Here is a 22,974-nt window from a genome sequence, read left to right as displayed (position 1 = left end):
GTGATAAAGGAGAAACAGGCCTGAGAGGAGACAAGGTAGTGTTTCATTTTATCCCTGAAAGCCATATGTATATGGAAATGTAAATTACATTATTTTACTTGAATGTCTCCGTAGGGTGATGCTGCAGCTCCTGGAAAAGCTATTGAGATGAAGGTGAATACAGGATGTAGTAACTCCTCCTCTGGGATACATGTTCTCATTTTGCACTTTGAAGAATATGTTTTTCTTCCTCTTTAGGACATTGAAGTGATGTTTGAAGCCTACGGCATAAGGGTAAGCTCTGAGCACGACATTGTTTACATTTTGGGGTAGATGGATTTTGTAGCACTATCCCCGTTTGCTCTTCTTAACCAAAACTTTTTTCTCAGCTGCCTTTGCTGAAGGCTTTGATCGACAGACTGCTGCAGGACGGAATAGAGGATCTGCTTCGTGTGCTCGGCACCTCCCAGAAAACCACCAAAAACACCGAAAGTCACACCTCCAACGTCATCGCTGAGTACACTGTAAGTAAACTCCGGGGAAGAAGTGTGAGAGTTAAGTCATTCCATTTGGTAGCTAACGCCAAAACATCAAAGTTTGCTGAACAACAGTAAACAGATACTAGCTGGTTACAAATCAGTCCACGTGATTACTTCTTGAACTCCTATGCATTCGCTAAATAACTTTAAAAAAAAGTAATTTGTCCTCAGCTCACTCGTATCCTTTATGTCATTAAAGAGAAGATGGTGACATCAAAATGATCTTGTTGTCTCAACAGAGTTCAGTGAAGTTTGACCTCACCAGTCAGCCGCTGAAAGAGGACACCATCGAGGACTCTGATATAGATGGACATCTTCCAGGCTCTTTGACATTTGTAAGTAATCTCAAAGGGTTAAAGAAATCAGCCTTCAGGATTTTTCTTGATTCTTGATTGAGTATATTTTCCGGTTGTTTTTGATGCTAGTTCTGTAAAATGTCCTGATACCAAAAAGTATACACCAGGACCAAGTAGTTTCTAACCCGTCCCTTAAGACTTTCTTTCTATGTTTTGAGACAAGTCCTGAAAGAGAGACAAGGTGCTGTTGCTCTATTCATGTTTGATTATATTAAACTAAAGCAACACTTGTAGTAACAGAACAACATGTTTCATCAAGATCATCATACAAAACATTACAAATATCACATTCTCTCACTTCCAATTCTTTTTTGTCTTTTGCTGTGCAGGACCCTCTGAATAAAACCGAAGGGGGTCCAACTTTATGGACCGTCACCACACTAAACGGAGAGCAAGAGCTCGACAGGACTGAGAACAAGTTAAAGCGGAGAGGGAAGGAGATAGTAGATGTGGACGTTGCCAATGTATCGTCACTCAAAATGAATCTGACTCTTATCAATTCTACTTTCAATTCTACTACGACACAGGAGGTACGGACAATAGTTAACCCTGATAAAGCACTCAAGTATCAGAGTTTCTGTTGTCTATCATGTACAGTATGTTCTGCTGATAAAAAAAAACAATTAAAATGAAAATGTGCTTGTCAGACGGTTTCAGGGTTACCAGAAACTGTGGCGGAGACTGTTCTCCCCACTCAGGAAGACTCCCTGAAGAAGAACTCGGGACACAAGAAGAAGAAGAACAGGGAACGTGGGAAGGTAAAAGCTACCGTGGAGATCTTATCGATGACTTGCTTTGACATCAAATAATCAAAACACGCATGAGTATTGTTTCTATTATATTCAACATAAAACATTAAATACTCATTTTATGTTGTAATTGTGTTTCTTTTGATTGATTTGATCCTTGATAAGCGTATATATTAAAGTAGCATACAGTATATATACAGCAGTTTTGCATGTTTTAGCTCACCCCTCCCCACCTTTCATGTGTTTAATGATTTCAGTTAAAGTATGAACATCTTACATTTATGAAATGCCTCCAAGTATAATTCATTTGTAATAAAATGTGGGCTGAAACATGCAGAACTGCTGGTGTGCTCCTATACAAATAGGTCTAAACCATTTGGTAACTTTACGTAAAGGTGTTGCATTAATTGTTGATGTTCATTAACCACTTAAATATCTCCCCCAACTTACAGTATCAACCTTGATCATCAACGTCTAACGCATGAGAAACCTTTTATCTTTTTTCTCTCTTACTGTGAACTTCTTAACCAGGGCAAAGAAAATAAAGGACGACATAAGAGGCAGAGACAACGCCTGGTAAATGTCATTGAAGGGGTCCAAACTAAACCTGAAAAACTTCACTTCACTTTTGCCCCAACTAAAACAAAAATAAAAAGCAACTAACACAGCCATCTCACACTGCAAAATGTAAACACAGACTCTGACACTGGCCGTCGCTAACATGACATTAACTGTATTTGTGTAGAAATGCTTAAAGGTAATAAAAAGGAATCATAATAAACTAACATGTTTTAAATATAACAAACGTAATTAACCAGTTATTGTATTCATGGTGTGGCTAGTAAAACTAAAAGCATGCATTTGTCTTAACGTCCGTGTGCTGCTCATTATATTGGTAACAGATTTGATTATGGAATCCTTTGTAATCGCTTGGCATCGTCGTCTTCCATCCATTGACACAAATGATAAATGATGACGTGTGACAGTATCTTCCTGTAATTATTGTCACGTCTCCTTTTTCTAAAGACAAGTGATGAGGACGAGCGAGAAGAAGACGAAGAGGAGTTTTATAACAGTGAAGAATACAGTTATGAATACGAGGTAGGCAGCAGCTGCGATGAGTGTATCGTTTGGGAACTTCATGTTGAAGTGATGATTGGTGACGTGGGGCTGTTACAGATTTGGAGCGTTGTCGTGGTGGGAGGCTTCTTGCTAACAGACCTGTCAAACAACTCATAATCAAATAGTTTCTTTTTAATAGCAGCGTCTCATCTGTGCCCACACTACACACTGGAGAGAGTTGATTAATGACACACCCACCACCTGAATTAATCATTAAGAATAAATTACTTTATGATTACAGCCCACTGCATCTGCTCTGCACATCATCACTGTAGGTTAAGAGTGTTTAAAAGTTATAATTAAACACATTTTTTCTTAACAGGATGAACTTTCCCCAAATTACCACTTGGCCTCTCAGGAGAGGAAAGGTCACAGACAGGTAAATGTGCTTCAAACTGTATGTTTTAATCTGGGTAAAACATTTATGATCCATTTATTTGTGTAAAATATGTTCCATGTTTTTCAAACAAATGAAATTCACCACACAGCTGAGCATTAATAATGCTGTAGCCCAGATAATAACACAGTCATTCCCTGTTGCAAAACTGATAGAACACTCTGATAGAAAGGAAGCAGAGACAGCTGAGCTCAGTTATGAAGAATAATAACATATATATGCTGTTTTTGTTTGTCCGTGCAGGAGGAACAATTACCCACACACAGTCCCGCCCAGTTACAAACATTGCCGGGAACCTCCAGTCATCCTCTAACATCCTCCGCAGACGGACACATAGATGCACAGGTGAAATGATGGAAACATCTTTACATTATTTTATATTTTTATATTATATATAGGAGAATTCATAAAGACAACCGCGGTGCCAAGAGAATCCCACTGCACTTACAGAGGACACATGTTTTTTTTGGTTTGTGGCAACTTTACTTTTAAAACATAGAAAATTAGACGATGACGATGGATGTTATTTACGGCCGAATGGGGGCTTTAAATGTTGCTGCCAGAAGAAATTGTGGGACGGCATTATCTCCTTTCCTTTGGTAAAAGATGGTCCAGTCTACCCTATGCTAAAGGAGATAAGAAAGGAAGCATTGAAGCACCTTAGCATTTAGAGAATTCAAACTTATCATGGCTGCCACAAGTTACAAACCTTCTTAAGCAAAAAAGACTATTTGACCGCAGCCCTGGTTGCAAATAAACCAAGATGGCACCGACCAGAATGCCAAACTCCAGGCTTTAAAACGGTAGCCCCCTAAACAATAGGTGACATCACAGTGACTGTGTCCAATTACAAATCTGTCTGCTACTTTCAGCACCACGGACAGCGCTATGGCTTTATCAACACACAGCTCATTTAGGCTACTGGTATTTCAAAGCCAAGGTCAAATAAATTATCAATCTCAATAATTATTTCATCCAATTGTTCCCCCCCCCCCCCCCCCCACAAGGTTTTCTTGACAACCACAGAGCCACAATCACAATCCTTGAGTGATATAGAAAAGGTATGGGGCTATTGGTGTCACATTTTCATTTTTAATCAACGTGGTGCTTTCACTGTCACATTCTTATCTATCCTTTAATGTCGTGACCAGGATGCAGCGTCACTTCCTACGCCTCCCATCACAACAGAAGAACCAGACAAGGTAGATCTTTAGATTTGATTTGAAAAGCTTCAAAGTTAACTGAATGTTTTCCTTGCATGCCTTGGAATGCAAATCTCTTGCATTTATGCTTAACACAAGACGCCTGGATGTAATGTACAAGTGCTCGAACAACTTGAATGATGGGCTTCACTTCCTCCCTGTCATAATTAGTAATATTACATTAATACACCATGCTTTAAGTAATAAGCACTTGGCATCATATTTCAAAACCTTTTCTTCTTTCTACTAACTCTGAAAATTTCACCAGTGCAAAAAAAGGTGCATAGATAAGGCTAATGTGAATACAATGGGAATGAAAATATACCATCATACCATTACTAAAGCATGAGACAGGACAGCATTTCCGAGCAGCATGCTTTTGGCATGATTTCTCTAATGCTTGCCTGAATGGGAATGAGCAGAAATAGTAGCCTAGTCCGACTCTTGAATGATTTACAAGCTAAGAAACAATTCCAGAGAGATACTTTTAATACTTTCTCTGTCTCGTTTCTTTTAAACAGGAAGTCTCTTAAGTCCCAAGAGACTGTGACTATAGGGTGTTTAAGCTTTCATAAGAGAGCACACACCACATGGAGCGTGTGAATAAACTGTGAACTGTTTTGCTGGCGAGGAGCCCTGAACCTGGCCAACGTTTCATGAGGAAGGACTTCTTTCCACACAGACACTCAACCAAGTACATGGCCATACCAAAGTTCATATCTTGTATAAAGGCTTTTATTTTGAGTAGAGCTCTATAATTAATCAGGCCCAGCTGATTCCTCATGTCCAGGTTATTTTCATTCTTCACTTTGTTCAATATATACACCACCTTTACTTTACTCACCTTGTCTACAACTCCTAATTTATTTATTAAGACAAATATTTATCTTTAACAAATCACAACTGATATAACTGAACACTTTTGCCAACAATTTCAATAGATATTTTCTTTTGACAAGTTGTATTGAAACTTTATTTATTTAAAAATGTGTTTTTACTTCAGCAAACATCTTTGAACACCAGTGATATTATTCAGAATGTAGTGGTACTATAAGCATATTTGTAGCTTACGCTCTTTTTCACTGGTGAAATCTTCTCTGTTATTACATTGTGTTGTCTGTGTTTAACCTCTCTGTGCACGTATCCTTCAGTAAAAAATGTTGAAATAACATTCTAAGCAAATCTGTGTCTTTCTTTCTTACATTTTTATGAACATATCAGAGCACAAACATTAGCTGTTTGATAGGAAGCATCAAAAATAATTGTGCTGAATTTGCTCATGAGAAGTTTTGGGGGTCTTGATAGGTGCCTCGATCCCAAATCAGGGTGAAGAAAAGCGCCCCCTGGCCCGACTCCATGGTAAGTGTCACCTGGTTTTGTAGAAGAAAGATTGATAATAATAATAAAAGTGGAAGTAGTAATCATTTTTATATTTTAGGTGTTCATGCCAGGTGCCCCAGGTGGAAGAAATCGTTTCAAGGAGGCACAAAAAGTAAAAAAATCCAGTTAAAACTTCAACCTTGTGAATCAAATAAAGTATAAAAATGCAATTTCATGTTCACTATCCGTGGCCCATATATGAGATTGCCCCTTGATTTTATTTTTAGCATTCGTCCTCTGGAGCTCAAGGTTACAACAGCTGGAATGTAAGTCTGTTATCAATGATTAAAAAACTAAGTAGTAATCCAAATGAAGATGTTGCGACTCATAAATACATTGGTTTGTGTTATAAAACGTGTTTCTTTAGCAGAAGAAGCAAGAAAACTCTGACCTTCAAACACATACCAGGAGGCAGAGGCAAGAACGGAGGGAGAGGCAGCGATACAGTCATACAGAAAAACAAGTTGGAGGAGAGGAACAAGCTGAAGAAGTGGAAGAGTGGGAAATAGAACAAGACAGAGGAGTAGAGACAGATGGATTCACTGAAACGGGCCCTGATCCCATCTATGAGGAGGAGGAGAGGAGTGGAGACTACGACTGGGAGACAGAGGAGGACGTCGATAGAGAGAGAGGAGGAGAGGAGGAGGAGGACCTTGAGAGGGAGAGAGAGAGGGCAAGGATCGAGATGGAGAGAGAGAGAGAGGAGCTTGAGAAAGAGAGGGAGGCTGAGCTGCAACTAGAGAGAGACAAAATGGAAAGGGAGAAAGAGCTGGACAGGGAGAGGACAGAGCAGGAGGGGGAGAGAGACTTGGAGAGGGAGAGGGAGGAGTGGGAGAGGAGGAGGGCGGAGATGGAGAGGAGGAGAGAGGGGGGTTATGATGAAGAAACTGGACAGCCACACCCATACCCTCCAGAGTATTTTCACCTGAAGGTAAGGGCACAAAGTATTCTTAACATGAGATACTCAGCTTGTGTTTTGTACATTAAAAGATAGGCAGAATAAATGTCCCCTTTAATTCCTTTACTCTACATTTCTTATGCAATAGGGAGAAAATGGAACACCAGGACAAAAGGTGACTAAACAGGATCAGTTCACACAAAATGACATTTACATGACATCAGCCATGCTAGCATCTGAGTGGGGTACTGCTGAGGCCGATGGCAATGCCATTAGTTTTGCAGGCATTAGATCATGAAGCTGAAACATGGGCACATATAATCACAACTGTCTGCATGGACACCACTAGAAGTGAGTGACAAATGTGTTTTGTAACTTGGGTGAGCTCACCTTTTTAAATTCAACACACATTTCTCCGACAGGATTTACCGAGTCACTGATATTGTCTCACTGATTATTCTAATTTAAAGCGTCATTATCTTCATCCTGAGATCACAGAGCAAGAATGACAGTCGCCACACAAAATGTGTCTCCAGTTCATAAAAATATCATCGCTGCTCTCCCCTCCTACCCACAGTGCATCAGTAAATGACATCAGAGCTGAGGGAAAACTTCTCTCCCGTCTCGCCTGTCAGTAAAGCCAGTTGAGTCCAGGCCTTTGATGTCACACTCTGCGCTATTTCTGTTTGACTGGGAGACAGTAGATTAAAACAGACATTAATAATTCCCTTTGTTAAACTTGCTGACAAGTCTGCTTATTCTTTTGTGTTTTTTTATTTATTCATTTCAAATTCCTCTGTGTTGGTTTATTTTGGCTCATGAAAAACAATGTGCTGAGGTGCACTTTCTAACTTTCGAACCGTTTTTTTTTGTCCATATTTTTCAGGGGGAAATAGGTGAAAACGGACAAAAGGTAAAAAAAATAATCATAAGCTGTAGTTATATAGTTATTTTAGTTTGCAGCTGTTATCTGTAAATTGAGATTTGAATTTAAAGGTATGACTGTCAAATATGTTCCAAACCTGTTTGCTTTGTGTTTTTAGGGAGAGCCAGGCATCGGCCACAGAGGTCCAGAAGGCCAGGCTGGTCCTCCCGGACACAAGGTGGAATTTCAAGCAAATAAAACCCAAACCAAACAATCTCTTATTTTTAACATCCCTTCTAAATAAATGAATTCCCACAGTCTCTTCCATCGTGTTCTCGCTGATTGACTTTGCTTCCCATCGCAGTTTTAATTTAGCAAATGTAATTGGCTCAGTGACTCACTCACTCATATGAAATTGTGTTTGAGCATTTCAATTGATAAAGGAAAGAAGAACTTTATTTGAAAGCAATTATTCAAAAATAATAGAAGAGCTGAATAAATACATTACATGAAACAAGTGACCTTTAACTGTGTGTTTGTCTCTATCTGTCTCTCCCTTTTTCCTATTTCTATTTCTTAGGGTCAACCAGGTGAGCCAGGGCCTCCAGGTGTGCAGGGCATCCAGGGCATCAGTGGTAATGGAGGTATGCAGGGCTCCCAAGGAATTAGGGGTCCCCTAGGGGACCCAGGAGACCCCGGCAGAGAGGTACATCATCATATATTAACTTACAAGTTGCCATTTAGCCATCTTTTGATGTTTAGAAGCATGTTTAGATATGCTTTATAACTGTGAATGAATGCAGATATGGACAGGGAGAGTTGTACTATTGGAGACGTAAGATGTTTTATGTGTTGACACAGGGTGACCGGGGTAAAAGGGGGAAGAATGGATCTCCTGGATCTCCTGGAGTTCGAGGAGCAGCAGGACCTCATGTAAGGAAATATAAATGAGCTAAATTATCTTTGCAAGCTCTGTGTGTGATTTTAGCAATTTCCCATGCTCTAATATGTACGGAGGCCCTGAGAGGCAAGAAAGAAGAGATATTCTGGTGATCCATTTTTTAAGTCTGCTCTAAATAGTTTTCTCTCCAGTGTTTATGACTTAAGAGCAGTTCAATAGTTCTTAAAAATAAATACATCTGTAAATAGTTTTTTAGGTAAAAAATTATCTTTTTCCTCACTTGCCACTCAGGGCTTCCGTAAATACACTTAGTATCGTCTGTAGTACAGTTTTCCACATTCCAAATCTGTTTTATCATTATTTGAAATTAGGGACATTTTATCTAAATGTATTGCCAACTGGAAATTATGTTTAATGATATTTTCCACTGCACTTCTCTAATAAAGGGTCCTGCTGGTGAGCCTGGAGTAAAAGGAGAAAAGGTACAAATACTGCATATATGATATTTGAGTAGCATTTACTTCTTCTTTTTCTACCCAATAATCCAACATCATATTATACTTTTTTTTTTTACGAGTTTTAGTTTTATGTTAGTAGCAGCAGCATACTGTCATTTTGATTTGTGCAGTGTAAAAAAAAGTAGATCATGACTTTTCCTTCCTCCTCACCAGTCCACCAGTATTCCTGGAGAGCCTGGTGCCAGGGGGTTGTATGGCTTTCCAGGCAGAAGGGTGAGTTGAGTTCATCTAATACATTCTACACAACCCGTGTCATGGTGTCTATGTTTAGGTTAAGGGGGGGGGGGGGGAAATCCTGATCTCAGTTTATGAAATGTAAAATGTCACACTCTGTGTTCACCAGTTTGTGAGACAGTTTATGTGATCGTACTGTAATGTTGGTGGAATATGCAGAAAACGTGAAAGATGTATTTTCTTTTCAGGGTGAAAAAGGCACTGTAGGTGTTAAAGGAGCTGCTGGACATTTAGTAAGCAGCTTTTCAAAACCATACAAAGTAAATCATTTAATGTCACACTATTGGAGTTTCACTGATGTACACTTGGAGACAAAATCTATTTTTTAAACCTTTTTTTTAGGGTACAAAAGGCTTGCGTGGCAGCAAAGGTGAAAAGGTGAGCTGTTATTTCACATGGTTTGTCACAATTGTGTTCACAAACTTTTAAAGTGTATCTTTTCAAAAGATACTAAGTTTGTCTTTGAGTAATTTATTAAAAACAAAAAAGGCTTTATGGTCTGTCCAGCAATGATACAGTGTGCAGAGTGTGGTCTCAGGTGACCCATAGGGGTCAAGAAAAGTGTAAGGGAAAAGTACTGCTGCAACTAGTACATTATCTGCCAGACACAGCTTCACTTCCTCCTTAACAGTTGACTGCTCTTTCCCCCTATGAACACCTAGGTCCTCTTGAGCTCATACCTTCCCACAGTACTATTTCACTAGTCAGCCATGGCAATAGATAGCATGTCAGTGAAGCAATGCAGTATGTTTTCCTTTACTAAACTCAATCAGGGTTGAAAATCCAAGCTGAAATAGCCTGCGGTTCTTTCTTTCCTCCAACTACGTCACTGTCACGTCAAATGAATGCGAAAAGAAGAACAGATTTATAGTTGCAACCTTTCTTCCTTGGTAAATATAGAAAGCACTGAGGAATATGTTGCTTCAATCGACTACATTTACCACCAATACTGATTGGACATACGGTATACAAGGTGGTGAAATTTTCAAATTCAAGGTCCTCCTTTCAAATGCCACTAAAACGTGGTCACATTGTGTACAACGACCGTCCATGACATTTTATCAAAGGTGGATTACATTGGACAAAGCAGGAAGAGATATAAAGTAAAACATGTACTTTTGTTGGCATATGGAATTAAAATAGTCATGTTTGTTTTTTAAAAGCATCTCTTTGTTTTGCAGGGTGACTATGGGTTGCCTGGAGTCAGAGGAGAAAGGGTATGATGTGTTTCCTTTTAGGGCTTCACATGCAGCTGACAGTACACATTCATGGCTCGATATTTATCCATGGGAATTCACATTACTTGCGTTATCATTTGTTGAATCCCTTTCTACAGGGGAGTGTGCTTCAAATCCAAGGACCCCGTGGATTTAAGGGTTCCAAAGGAGAGGCGGTAATATCCTTTAATATATTTGCCATTTGGTTTAAATTCAATTCAATACAACTGTATATGTTCTTACAGGGGCCATTGAAGGCAGGTTGACTAATACACAGACAATAAATAAGAGAAGAAGAAACGTGAAGCTAGAACAAGCAAAGGCTGCACACTTGGAATTAGGAGGAAATGCTTTAATAAATAATATATCCAAACATATCTCAAAGCACACATAAAGTAAACACATAAAAAGAGCTGTGAGGAGTTGAGTTGACATGTTTCTTTCAGGGTGAGCGTGGCCCACCAGGGTTTGATGGCGATAAAGGAGAAAAGGGCGAGGACGGTCCTCCTGGAGTCAAGGTAATAAATCCTGATGTGAACATTTGAAAAACACAAAGAAGAAGACTAATTACTTTTAGAGCATGGACACGCGATTCACAACAGAGATGTTATAAACGTCATGATCAAGTCTCTGATAGACAACTAACACTTTGCTTTATACTTTGTAATAAATGGGACTGCAAAAAGAATCATAATTAAGGAAAGTATTTTTAATTGTTTCTGTAAGGGCATAAAGGGGGATGCGGGCACTAAGGGGGCATTGGGACGTTTTGGATCCCGAGGACCAGTAGGCCAGAAGGTAAATAAAGGTTTATTTTAATATCTTCACATTGCAACACCATTAGTTTAACCATTCAACACTTTTATGTTAGAGCTGTCGGTGAAATTGTTTTATTTTCCTACAGGGAGATGCAGGAGAGCCAGGACTCAATGGAGAGATGGTAGAGCTACAATACAAACATACGCAAACAAACATTCATTACTTGTAAATGGAGGCAAAATTCTGTTTAAACTTCAATGAATCACATAAAGTAATACCCATGATGTGATTTAAGGGTCGCAATGGGGATCATGGAGTGGATGGGACCAAGGGGGCCAAAGGAGACATAGGACTGCTGGGTTTGAAGGGCAATCAGGTACATTAACAATCACTATTCAACCAATCCTGATGCTCTGAATCTTTAAACATTCAACATCATATATTTAGTCTGTTGTTTCATTCGTTTCACAGGGGGATTCAGGAGAATCAGGCTTACCAGGAGACAAAGGGGAGAAGGGAGAGAAGGTGGAGGCCGATATTATTCGTCACTCATTGTTTAGTCAGCCACTTATGGTTCTTTTGAGTTTCAGGTTCTCTATTTGCATGACTTTGATATATTGTCATTTATGTTTTCTGCTGCTACAGGGTTTGAGAGGTTTAACTGGACACATTGGGAGTCCAGGCCTGGATGGAGAAAAGGTTAAACCGGAATTGGCATCTCAGACCAAAAGAGAGTTGTATGTTATCTAACAATGTCATGTGAAGTAATCCTGTCAGTAATCTAGAGAATGTTGTCTTTACAAAACAGGGAGATATGGGTTTACACGGGACGCCTGGTATACCTGGGCTGAATGGACTCATAGGGCGCAAGGTAAACATTCAAGTGCGCAAAAAGATTTATCTTTCTCTCTTCCCATAACATACAAACTCACTTTTCTCATCATGTGATATCACTTCAGGGCGATAAGGGACAAGGAGGCATCAATGGTGTGGATGGTGATTCAGGAGTGAAAGGACACAAGGTTAGTAAATGAAGATATATATAACTGGTCATTATTATATTACTTTCACCAATGATTATGTGTTTGTCCCAGGTGTATATTGTTAAATGTCAGGAAAAAGAACACCATAATAAGATTTTATCTTCCCCTGCACACAAAGGATGTGTTGGTGTGTTAATTCTTCCTCATGTTATTCTTGCTCCATGCAGGGTTCAGCAGGTTTCCCGGGTTTCCCAGGGTTCAAGGGGTCAGAAGGGAATCCAGGAAGGGATGGAGATGAGGGACCACCAGCACCTCCAGGAATCCGTGGGGACACAGGGCGTAAGGTACAGAATTCCTCAGTGTATTGAGGAAATATGATACTGACATATAAGTGTTTACACTGCATTGATAATGCTTTATTGTGTTAATAAATTGAAAGACAAATGTGGCCTTATTATCGACATTACAGATGAATTATCTCATTTTATCAAGATATCAAGCTGTTCTCTTGATCACGACTTCACTACGTCCTTCTCTCAGGATAACACAGTAACAATGGTCTCGCTGTTCTCTTTGGACAAAGACTTATTTGAATGTAATCTCTTTAATCTGTAGGTCATCTCTGCCTGTGTCAGATCCTCATTACACTGAAATGATTGATCTCCTGATATCTCTTAAAACAGCACAACAAGAAAGAACTTTGTGCTACTTACTGAATCCTCAAAGGAGAAGCTTAGACGTGCGTGTGTGTGTGTGTGTGTGTGTGTGTGTGTGTGTGTGTGTGTGTGTGTGTGTGTGTGTGTGTGTGTGTGTGTGTGTTTACATAAGTGTGTGTGTAAGCTCAGCTAAATATAAAAATGATTTATATCAAACTGTATCAGTAAAAGTAGTGTGAAGTGTGTATCCCATTATAATGCAGTAAAAGTGCATATATTTTATTGTAAATGTACTTAGTAAGATAAAATAAACAATGTAATGTAACATGTAACGGTGCCTGCTCACACAGCTATCTGTCAGTCTTTTTAAAAATACATGCAAAAATAAGTGTGGACAGAACACAATGAACAGGAAGACGAGCGGAGCTTGATTACAGTCATCACTATGTCTGCGTCTCGTTCAGAAAGACTGGCAGCATATACTGCAGCAGTGAATACAGCACAAACATGTCCTCAATTAACACACACATACACACGCACACACACACAGAGGCCTATTTCCGTCTGCAGCTTTCAAATATTATCTTACTCAATAAGCTCCTCTCAGCTGCAATGACCAGACTTTCAGTGTTGACAGAGAGTGGCTGGAAACCTCTAATGAGGATATTCCGAAGTTGTACCTAATTGGTCTGTCTTTCCTGCTGCTCTTAAGTGAGTGTGCTGCTATATTTCTTTTCTTCTTGTTAGCAAATAGGTTTTGTAAAAGAATTTCCAAACTCACAATGTGTTTTTTCGGTGCGCACTTTGATTTTTGTCAAACAGGGGGAGAGGGGGAGACGGGGCCGATCGAAGCTACCACAGAGGGGTGCATCTGGGACTCCAGGACTCAGAGGAGAGAGTGTGAGACTACTACATGAACACACACACACACACACACACACACACACACACACACACACACACACACACACACACACACACACACACACACACACTCTTATAGTATACGCTACAATATGACGTGAACGTGGTATTAATGGTTTCAGGTGCTGGTTGTAAGCTATTGAAAGAGATGGAACTTTATTTTCTGTGTGGTGGTTTTGTTAAAATGAAAATGCTTTGTACGTAAATGTCTAGCTTAATAAAATGTAATTCTTACATCATTTTATTTTTACTGTAGGGTACACTGGGTATTGAAGGAAGAAAAGGCGAGAAGGGGGAGCCTGGACTCTCAGTATGTGTTTATCACACACACACACACACACACACACACACACACACACACACACACACACACACACACACACTCACACTCACATTTATATATATATTGAACTTATTGTCTTTTTCTTTCTCTGTGTCAAGACTGAAGAAGTGAAGGAGCTAGTCAACCAGGAGGTGGTAGAAAAGTGTGGTAAGATTTTGTGTGTGTTTGTGTGTGTGTATTTGGAGGGTGTCACATTATTCACTTGAACATCTTGAACCCTTTCTGTGTACTTGTACATTTATCCGAGAGTGAATATATGCGTGCCTCGTACAGGCCTACATATTGTTTGTGTGTTTGTGTGTGTGTGTGGTTGTTTGTTGTAGAGCGCTCGTGGCAGCAGTGTGGCACCCGTGTGTGTTTTGCCATCTGTTATGTTCTCTCAGAGGAACACACACCATGGTGCCAGCAACAGTAAAGCCATTCACAAACACGAGACTACCATTAAGTGGGGACGCCTCACCAAGAATCCACTACACGCTCACAAGACACTTAAAGGACAATTCAGCGTATTGTCAACCTTTTTCACAGAGGACACTTTGGAACTTTTCTTTTCAAATACTTATTACAGAAAAAACACATGATTTCGTCAAAGAATATCAAAACATGAATGGTCAACTTGCTAGCTAATAGTTGCTCATTAAAACCACACGTCTAATATTACAATATATTTGGTGAAAAGATGTGTTTCAACCACTTTTTGAGTTTTACTGCTGTGGATGTTTATTAAGCAGCAGCGCTTTTAGGAAACTGCAAGTAGGAAGAGTAAGGTAGTAAAGTTTTTATTAATGTATTAATATATATTATTTTATTATTTTATTATTGTATTATTTTATTATTTTATTATTTTATTATTTTATTATTTTATTATTTTATTTTATTATTTTATTATTTTATTATTTTATTATTTTATTATTTTATTATTTTATTATTTTATTTTATTTTTATTTTATTATTATTAATAATAATAATAATAATAATAATACATAAAGTGGTGTGGCTCTAAATTTAAAGGTCTCAGACTGAAACTAATGTCTGATTTATTTACTTAAACGTTGCCACTACTATTTCAAAAGTATGTATGTATATGTATATATTCAATATTTACTCTTTAATATATATTTATATATGTATAGTACAAGATAGAATTAAACAGCATTCTTATTTGGTGTTCATGATTGTGTGTATCATGTTTGTATCATTACAGGGTTAGAATACAAGTTCATGGTGAAGTCTGTGGATCCAGATGGAACAATGGCAGTGACTAAGAATAAAAAGGAGCCAGGCGATGTAGTGATACACCTCAACCCTGACCTCCAGAAAGAAGGGATGGAGGAAGAAGCTGAAGAAGTGGAAGAATATGGAGACACACTGGGAGAAATGACCAGTCCTGCCCCTGTGATCCTACCCAACCGCACTGGTGATAATAATTATTTCTGTATTACACATGAAGGGCCCGAGCCCATGGGCCAAACACACAGATGTCTGAGATGTCATCATTTTCCAAAGTGCTCAGTTGTCCCCGCAATACATTTATAGAGTGTGACCAAGTGTGTGTCGCAGCTAAATGGTTACATATGTCTGACTTATGTGTAACAGCTGTGATGTAGGCATTTTTTCTAGTGTGTTAGTTGAGATTGTAGGGACTTTTCAACAGTAATAATGTACTCTGAGGTGTTCGGGACACTATCATCTATTGTTTACTTATATTGGGACACCTCAGAGTACATTATCATGCTTCTATCTTGGTCACTTAGAGAAAGAAAGAGGTCGTGGTGTTCCTCAGTTATTTGTACAGGTCTGTTTGTCGTTAGTTTAACTCTTGGTGAAATAGTTCAAATGTCATCAACATCAAAACAAAAAAGCAACCACACATTGGGGTCAACATGAAGCTTTCTACCACCCAATTTATTTTACATAACCAGAAAACTAATCAAAGAGTAAGCTTGTCATTGCCCATTGTCAATGTCAGCATGTTTATTCATAAATTACATTCATTAGCTAAAGAACATGTAGCGCATTCTTTGAACAAAATAATGAATGTGCACAAGCACAGTGGGACACTTTTCTTGAAAGGAATTAAATAAACATGGCCTCTTCACTGCATTTACCACCTGTTGTTACAACATGTGTACTTGTTGTATTAACCTTAGCACATACTTTATATTAACTAACAGGAAGCTCTTTCTTCATTCTTTCTTAAGCTTGCTGGACCATGACACAATACATTCACCTATGTGAGTGCAGTAGGATGCAAGGGGAGAGCTCTTACTGTGAGAAAACATGTCACCTGAGACACTTTGTCAGTAGAGTGTGAGTTTTATACGCCATATATGGTTTAATCTAACTAATCATGCATAGCATTAGTTCAGATGGAGCACTGAGGTCAGTGATTGGCATCAGCTGCTCCATTCATTTATTCATGCTTCACAATCACAGTCTCATTAACCAGCTGTGTGGATATCAGCTGATCCGCTCACGTCAACGCCGTCTGCTGCTGAAGCGTGTCTTTATTTGCTATAAATGGTTAATTCCTTGACGTAAGTGTCTCTGACTGAACTGAGTATTTGCTGTTCTTTTGTGAATATGATAGTAGCTGATATTAGTGATGTTGTTTGATCAAAAAAGATCAACATACTCTAGAATACGTCATAAAACTATCTTTATCTGTGCATTTATTTTATCCAGCTCTTTTAATGGCTTTTTATTCATTTCATTTGACTTCCCCTTTCATCCCTGGTTCTAGGGTTAGAAGGATATGACTTCCGTCAATCAAAGTTTGCAGATTTGCAGAAAGTTTGCACACAGAGAACAAAAAGACTAACATTGAACGCTCCCTGTAGCTCAACTACTTTGAGAAATGTTGCTCAGTCTGATATAAGATGAGTCAAAACTCAATTGGCATTCATTCAATGTTGGTCCAGTCAGAGTGGTTCCTTCTTTCGGTCCCTGATGATTTAATCCATCAACGTGTAAAACTTGTTATTGATGTCGTTTTGGGTCTTCAGATTCTCTTGGGGGAGGGACTGCTGAGTGGGGACAGAGGAAGAAAAGAAGTGTACTTGGAGCAAACACAGCTGGTGAGTGGCCAAGAAAACTGATTTTCCTTCTCATCCTATCCCTCTTTTTTTTATCTTGTTTACTTGCTTTGTGTATCACATATTTTCATAATCTATGAATAATGAGTTGCTTGAAAGCACAAGGTGGGAGAAGATGATAAGAGCAAAACTTAATCCATGAATTTTTGATGCATGTGCTAGATTTCATGACGCACTTTATGAATAAAAATATGCAGTTAAAGAAGATGTAATGAAGAATGCAGCTTCACACTAAACCTTGTGTGAAAGAATAACAATGCATTGTTAGCATCCAGCAAGTTTACAGTTACTCATTTATATTAAAGGAATTCACTTATTTGCTGTTTTCAGTTACACTATTTTCATCGATCTCTATAAGAAAGCATCCTTTACACGAACACGTTTCAATGGGACTGCAGGTTTTTTACCATCAAATCTGTGAAATCTTGTCAGACAAACTCTAATATCTCCCTTCTAAATCATAGCTGTACCAGGCACTTTGCACACTAGTGGCCCCAAGTGGTCTCTATATATATTTTGTACAGTGTCATGCAGGTGGTCAGTGATCCCACTCATCGAACATATTGAAACATTTCCTTTTTATTTTTTAAGCATATCCAACATCTCAGTTTGTAGGATATTTTTTTATATTTTTCACCGCACATTCAATTTCAGAAGCAGACCGCTGCCTGGAGCCGATGTCAGAGGGGGCCTGTTCAGAATATGTTCTGCTCTGGTACTTCCACCCTCGCTCAGGGGAATGCAGGCCGTATGTGTATGGTGGCTGTGGAGGCAACAGCAATCGATTCTCCTCAAAACAAGAGTGCCAGAGTTGGTGCGGGATGGAGAGGAGAGGTAGGGGGAACCAATCAGATCACAGATTAAATATACATTGTAACAGCTAATCTTCTGTAAAAGGTTTTGGTTGTATTAGTAGGATTGGGAGGTTACTGTAAATTTAAACAAATGGTCATTAAGTACAATAATCTGTTCATCTCTTTATCATAGCGATACAATAATGTATTTACATTTCCACAGGTACCGAACTCTGGAGAGGAAACTAGCAACCCCAAATAAGGAAATCATTTTTGTACATAACTGTGTAAAATTTTTATAATTTTGTGTTTTGTATTGGATTTATTTATATATATTAACGGCTGTTTCTTGATTTGTTTTCATAGACAAAGTGTTGAAAATCAAAATGTGAATTTTGTGATTTTTTTTAATAAGCCTATGTTTCTGAAATAGACTCACATTGGTGAGTTTTTGAATGTCAAAAGTGATGTAAATTCATACAGACAAATTAAATCAGGCTTTTCTTGTGTGTCTTTGTCGTGTTCGTCTCTTCTCCATCTCTCTTTATGTAATGCTCGGTCACCTTTCTTATGTTTCTGTCAATTGCCCTGCCTCCTGTGCGGTGAGAAAAATAAGAAGCTGATAGCTGATTGCCTGCTGCTACCTCCACCACTACATATGTTCCTTTGGTAGGGGGTGTTATGGGTCAGGCTGGGAGCCACATGAGGGAGATCACGCGGGGACTTTTTTAGAGGACTCTCCATCAGACCAACGCAGCGGTAGCAGGGGATTCCTGCGTTGGTGTTGAGATGGGGGACAGCACGCACTTGAGGTTTTTTTCTGGCAGTGTGAAAAAACACGACACAAGTTAGATTCTCAGGGTGGTTGATGTTTTAAAGAAGAGACCTTAGTAGTAGTCTTCACTGCAACATGCTGCAGCAGCTCCACCACCAGGTTTCTTCAAATCAATACCACAAAAGGTTGCTCACTGACAATAGTTAGTATTTAAAGCAGAAGTTCCATTCGCCTCAAAGTGACAGATGAGTCTTTAATCGACAAGCCTCCAGAGGCTTTCTCTATATTAGTCACGATTCTGCTCTGTAATATACTCCCACATGTGAAGATGCTTCATAGATCTGCAAGATGTGGTCACGCAGTCTACGGTGACAGGCTGTTCTCGCTGAACACACCCCCTGCCAACCACAACCAGTCAAGACTAAAGACAGATGCCACACTGCAAAAAAATGTTAGATCTACTTAGGTTTGAAATTGTATAACCCTCAAAGCCCCGTAAAGGTGCCCTGGGGAGTTTTCTTGTAAACACCAAAAAGCTTTGTGTGTTCTTGAGGTCCAAATAAATTGTCAATTGTGTTCCCTTGCACATAAAGCGAAGACAATTTTGAATTTTTACTAACGTTTTTTCTTCCTAGCAGTCTTCTTCACTGCCTTTGTTGGCCCATTGCTACGTTTCTTGGCGTGTTACCGAATAGCGCGACACTAACTCACAGGATGTGAAAAGGGCTGCCTGCATGTTTATTTATAAAAGAAAACTGACCCCTAACCCTAACTGAGCTACTTTAAACAAGTATGAAGGACAAGGACAAAGACAAAAATAGAAATAACCAAAACCTTTTGTGTTCATGACCCCAAACACTCATAGTAAGAAACTGACAATTCAAGAAAAAGTTTATACAACTTTATTTCCATCAGGAAAGAAGAACAGGTATTTCAGCCTATTGCTAGATATTTGTTTACTTGTTAAATATAAGGCTACCAGGCTAGAAGAAAATGTGTGGTCAATAGCCCATCACACCTAAACTGAGCAAAAATTCAAGTGATGTAACAACATAATCCAGCATACCAATGAAAGTGTGATTTTTCCATTGAAGTTGGAGAGGAGCAATTAATTCCATTCCAGAGATCAATTGCAGAGCGGAAGCAAGAGTGGGAGGACATCTTATTGCACAGTGTGTCCCAGACTGATTACTCCAGCTGTGAAAACTTACACTCATATTAATCCGACAATGAAGTTGCTCGTTAGAGCTTGACCAAACACCCTTTGATCCTCTCACTCCTTCCAGCTTGGTTTTGACAATGTCATTTACATCCCTGCAGGTTGTCCCCGTGTTGCGTGTGTTGTGTGTACACTGAACCTTTTAATTAAAACACAATGTTCTCTCGATCTCAGGTATCTTTTGAAATTAAATTGCATGCAAATCATGCATACTGTGAAAAATGTAGAGCTCTTTGAACCTGTCATACACGTCACACAGTAACACAAGTAAAATGTATATTTTTATTAATATCATTATTATTATTTATTATTACTATATTGAAAGATGTACCTTATACCTTCCATGCTTGAAGTGCCATGCATGAGTGAGTAATATCAGGAGTATTATGGCTTTATTAAATGGACTTACACTTTATTAGCTGTAACAAATTACCTTATTAATGGTTAATAAATCATTTACTAATGTCATTAATAGAGACGCTTTTGGTTGCACTTTATTCTCCTCCAGCATGAAACTTGCTTTGTCTTTTTAGCTAATTCCGAAGACTCCTTGATGGCCCATTTACTATATCAACTTTTCAACATTTAAAACAGCAGACTTCATTAGACAGTGTGGAACTCGTGAGCATGTATTGACTTAAAGTGTATTATTTATTGCAGACTTGCAAACTAAAACAGAGCTTTCTGGAGAGGATCAACACCAAATCCAATCAATGCAGAAGTTGATAACTGATATATAACTCATTAGTCAAATAATTAAACAACCATTAATAAAGCAATTAGTTACAGGTATTATACAAATATATTAAATGTACTATCATATATGAGCTTCAAACCCTCATATTTGAAAAGCTGGAAACAGCAAATGTTTGACATTTCTTTATTAAAAATGACCAAAAACTATTTATTGATTATCGAAATAGTAGCTGCCTGTTCGCAGCTAATTTTGTGTGAAGCGTATAAGAATTTCTCATAACTGTATGCAAATGTATGTGACAATATATAATTGAAACAACAGTGTACCTTTCATAGCAAGAAAGATAACTTGTTAAGTCTTCAGTGACTTTATATGACATTGAGTAAAAAATAAAGCATTCATCTCTTTTATATTTTTATATATTTTTAGTTTAAGAAAGTGTTGCCTGAATGATGGAGCTGTCCATGGTTCTGAATGAGAGCTGTCAATGGTTCTGAATGAGAGCTGTCCATGGTTCTGAATGATGGAGCTGTCCATGGTTCTGAATGAGAGCTGTCAATGGTTCTGAATGATGGAGCTGTCCATGGTTCTGAATGAGAGCTGTCAATGGTTCTGAATGAGAGCTGTCCATGGTTCTGAATGATGGAGCTGTCCATAGTTCTGAATGAGAGCTGTCCATGGTTCTGAATGAGAGCTGTCCATGGTTCTGAATGAGAGCTGTCCATGCTTCTGAATGGAAGCTGTCTGTTCTCAGCAAGCAATTTTATATAGCATATAACATGTCTGTTCTTGTAAAAATGTCTTTAATTGGCTAGCAAAGTTTTAATTCCAGGCTGAATAGTGTAAAAACCATCACATGAAGGAGAAAACTAACAAAGAAAAAGTCTCAGGCTGCATAAAAATAGTTTTCTTTGTATCTGTGGTCGTGATGTCTTGTGTTCACAGACAGAAGGTCACATTTACTAACTTATTTTTTTAAGTACCCCGACATCACTGCATCACAACCAATGGGATACATCAGAGCAAACCAAAATATGAAGGGGATGACGTTGTTGCTGGCGTAGGGTTGCAGTTTGATGGCTCCTACTAAATGAATGCAGTGGGGATGGACACGCAAGACACACTGCTGGTCAGACTGTGCGCACTGCTGACCTCCGCACGCAATATCAGTGTATCGGGATTTCTTATCACATATTTATTTCAGAGGATTGCTGCCAGTTTGGTTTTTCTTTGCAGGGATACGTGTTGGGTGACCTCTCTAACTGTACTCCTTATTGTAGGACACGAGTGGTAAGTTGTTCGAAAATTATTGCTTACATGTTTGTGATCCAATTTGGTACAAAATATTAGATTACATTTTCTTGTGCAAAGGCTTAAACACTTTTCTGAAAACACAAGCCGAACTTGCTCTGAACTATCGATCTTAGAAAAAAATCTTAAAGTCCTAAAATCATGTTTTAGTAGAGAGAACGGAGATTTTAATGTAAAGTAACATGTTTAGTTATTGTGAGAGCCGTGTTAAGACTGATAACACCTTCTTCTTTTGTCACTTCATTGTCACCCCGTTTTCTGTCACTTACTTGAGAGTAAAACACCTAAGAACTGTTCAAATAAAATACCCTACTAAGATAGACACTGAGATTAAATAATGTCGTGGAGTAAACATTTTCTCCCTCTCCCTCTTCACCTGTGTTGGTCCCAGAGGACACAGCATGCTGTCGTCCCTAAAGACCCTGCTGCTGCTCTCGGTCCTGTGCACGCCAACCTCCAGCCTGTGCCTCCGCCTCTACCACACCCGCTCCAACCTCCTGTGCGACGACCAGATGGCAGTCGGGGTCCGGAGCTATGAGGACGAGCTCCCCGTTGACGGCTGGGGGTCCCTTCTGCAGTCTGCAGAGTATCTCTCTTCCTCCTCCACCTCCGCCTCCTCTTCTGCGGAGTCCAGCCGGGAAAAAAGGACTTCAAGTCCCGCAAACTACCGCTTCATCAGCCGGACGAAGCTCCGAGGGCAGATGCTCCGCAACAGCATCAAGGGCGACCGGAGGAGCAGGCTGACCCTGTCTCTGGACGTCCCGACCAACATCATGAACGTCCTCTTTGATGTCGCCAAGGCCAAACACCTGCGAGCCAAGGCGGCCGAGAACGCGCGTATGTTGGCTCAGATTGGACGGAGAAAGTGAACATGTTGGACAACTTTAGATTTAACAGCCATGACCAGTGTTGGCCTCCTCGTTACTGAAATGTAATGAATTACTTATTATTCACCTTCAAAGTAATGCTATTGATGTGTTTCTCCACTGGAAGATTGTTTTTTTCCCACTCACGTTTCAGGTAAAATAGGCATTTCTTATATAATTGAATTGCTCTCATGT

The 22,974-nt window shown here is 39.1% G+C and overlaps 3 protein-coding genes across 3 annotated transcripts in view; all 3 read left to right on the top strand.

Annotated features, from left to right (window-relative positions):
* Positions 1 to 17: 17 nt before the first annotated feature.
* On the top strand, positions 18 to 6,233 carry LOC115028624 (uncharacterized). Its single transcript, XM_029462510.1, has 16 exons — positions 18 to 35; positions 115 to 153; positions 238 to 273; positions 369 to 503; positions 758 to 853; positions 1,204 to 1,404; positions 1,522 to 1,632; positions 2,650 to 2,724; positions 3,068 to 3,124; positions 3,386 to 3,487; positions 4,150 to 4,203; positions 4,294 to 4,344; positions 5,650 to 5,703; positions 5,783 to 5,836; positions 5,952 to 5,998; positions 6,095 to 6,233. Exons 2-16 carry the CDS (start codon positions 148 to 150, stop codon positions 6,231 to 6,233), a joined length of 1,218 nt encoding a protein of 405 aa, XP_029318370.1. The 5' UTR covers positions 18 to 35; positions 115 to 147.
* A 7,152-nt stretch (positions 6,234 to 13,385) lies between these two features.
* On the top strand, positions 13,386 to 18,420 carry LOC115028493 (amyloid-beta A4 protein). Its single transcript, XM_029462304.1, has 8 exons — positions 13,386 to 13,466; positions 13,578 to 13,655; positions 13,936 to 13,989; positions 14,121 to 14,169; positions 15,227 to 15,439; positions 17,028 to 17,099; positions 17,772 to 17,951; positions 18,135 to 18,420. The coding sequence occupies exons 5-8, from the start codon at positions 15,244 to 15,246 to the stop codon at positions 18,158 to 18,160; spliced, it is 474 nt and encodes a 157-aa protein (XP_029318164.1). The 5' UTR covers positions 13,386 to 13,466; positions 13,578 to 13,655; positions 13,936 to 13,989; positions 14,121 to 14,169; positions 15,227 to 15,243; the 3' UTR covers positions 18,161 to 18,420.
* A 3,357-nt stretch (positions 18,421 to 21,777) lies between these two features.
* ucn3l (urocortin 3, like) overlaps positions 21,778 to 22,974 on the top strand; it is a 2,124-nt gene continuing 927 nt past the window's right edge. Inside the window, exons 1-2 of the mRNA XM_029462242.1 lie at positions 21,778 to 21,892; positions 22,305 to 22,974. The exon at positions 22,305 to 22,974 is cut by the window's right edge and continues 927 nt beyond it. Of these exons, the coding sequence (XP_029318102.1) occupies positions 22,315 to 22,782 (468 nt within the window). The 5' untranslated portion in view covers positions 21,778 to 21,892; positions 22,305 to 22,314 and the 3' untranslated portion in view covers positions 22,783 to 22,974. The remainder of the gene's footprint in view (positions 21,893 to 22,304) is intronic.

Source organism: Cottoperca gobio, chromosome 23 (genome assembly GCF_900634415.1).
Source record: "Cottoperca gobio chromosome 23, fCotGob3.1, whole genome shotgun sequence".
NCBI classification, from domain to species: Eukaryota; Metazoa; Chordata; class Actinopteri; order Perciformes; family Bovichtidae; genus Cottoperca; species Cottoperca gobio.
The sequence above is the reverse complement of the archived record's forward strand: the minus strand, read 5'-3'. Positions and strand labels throughout refer to the sequence as shown.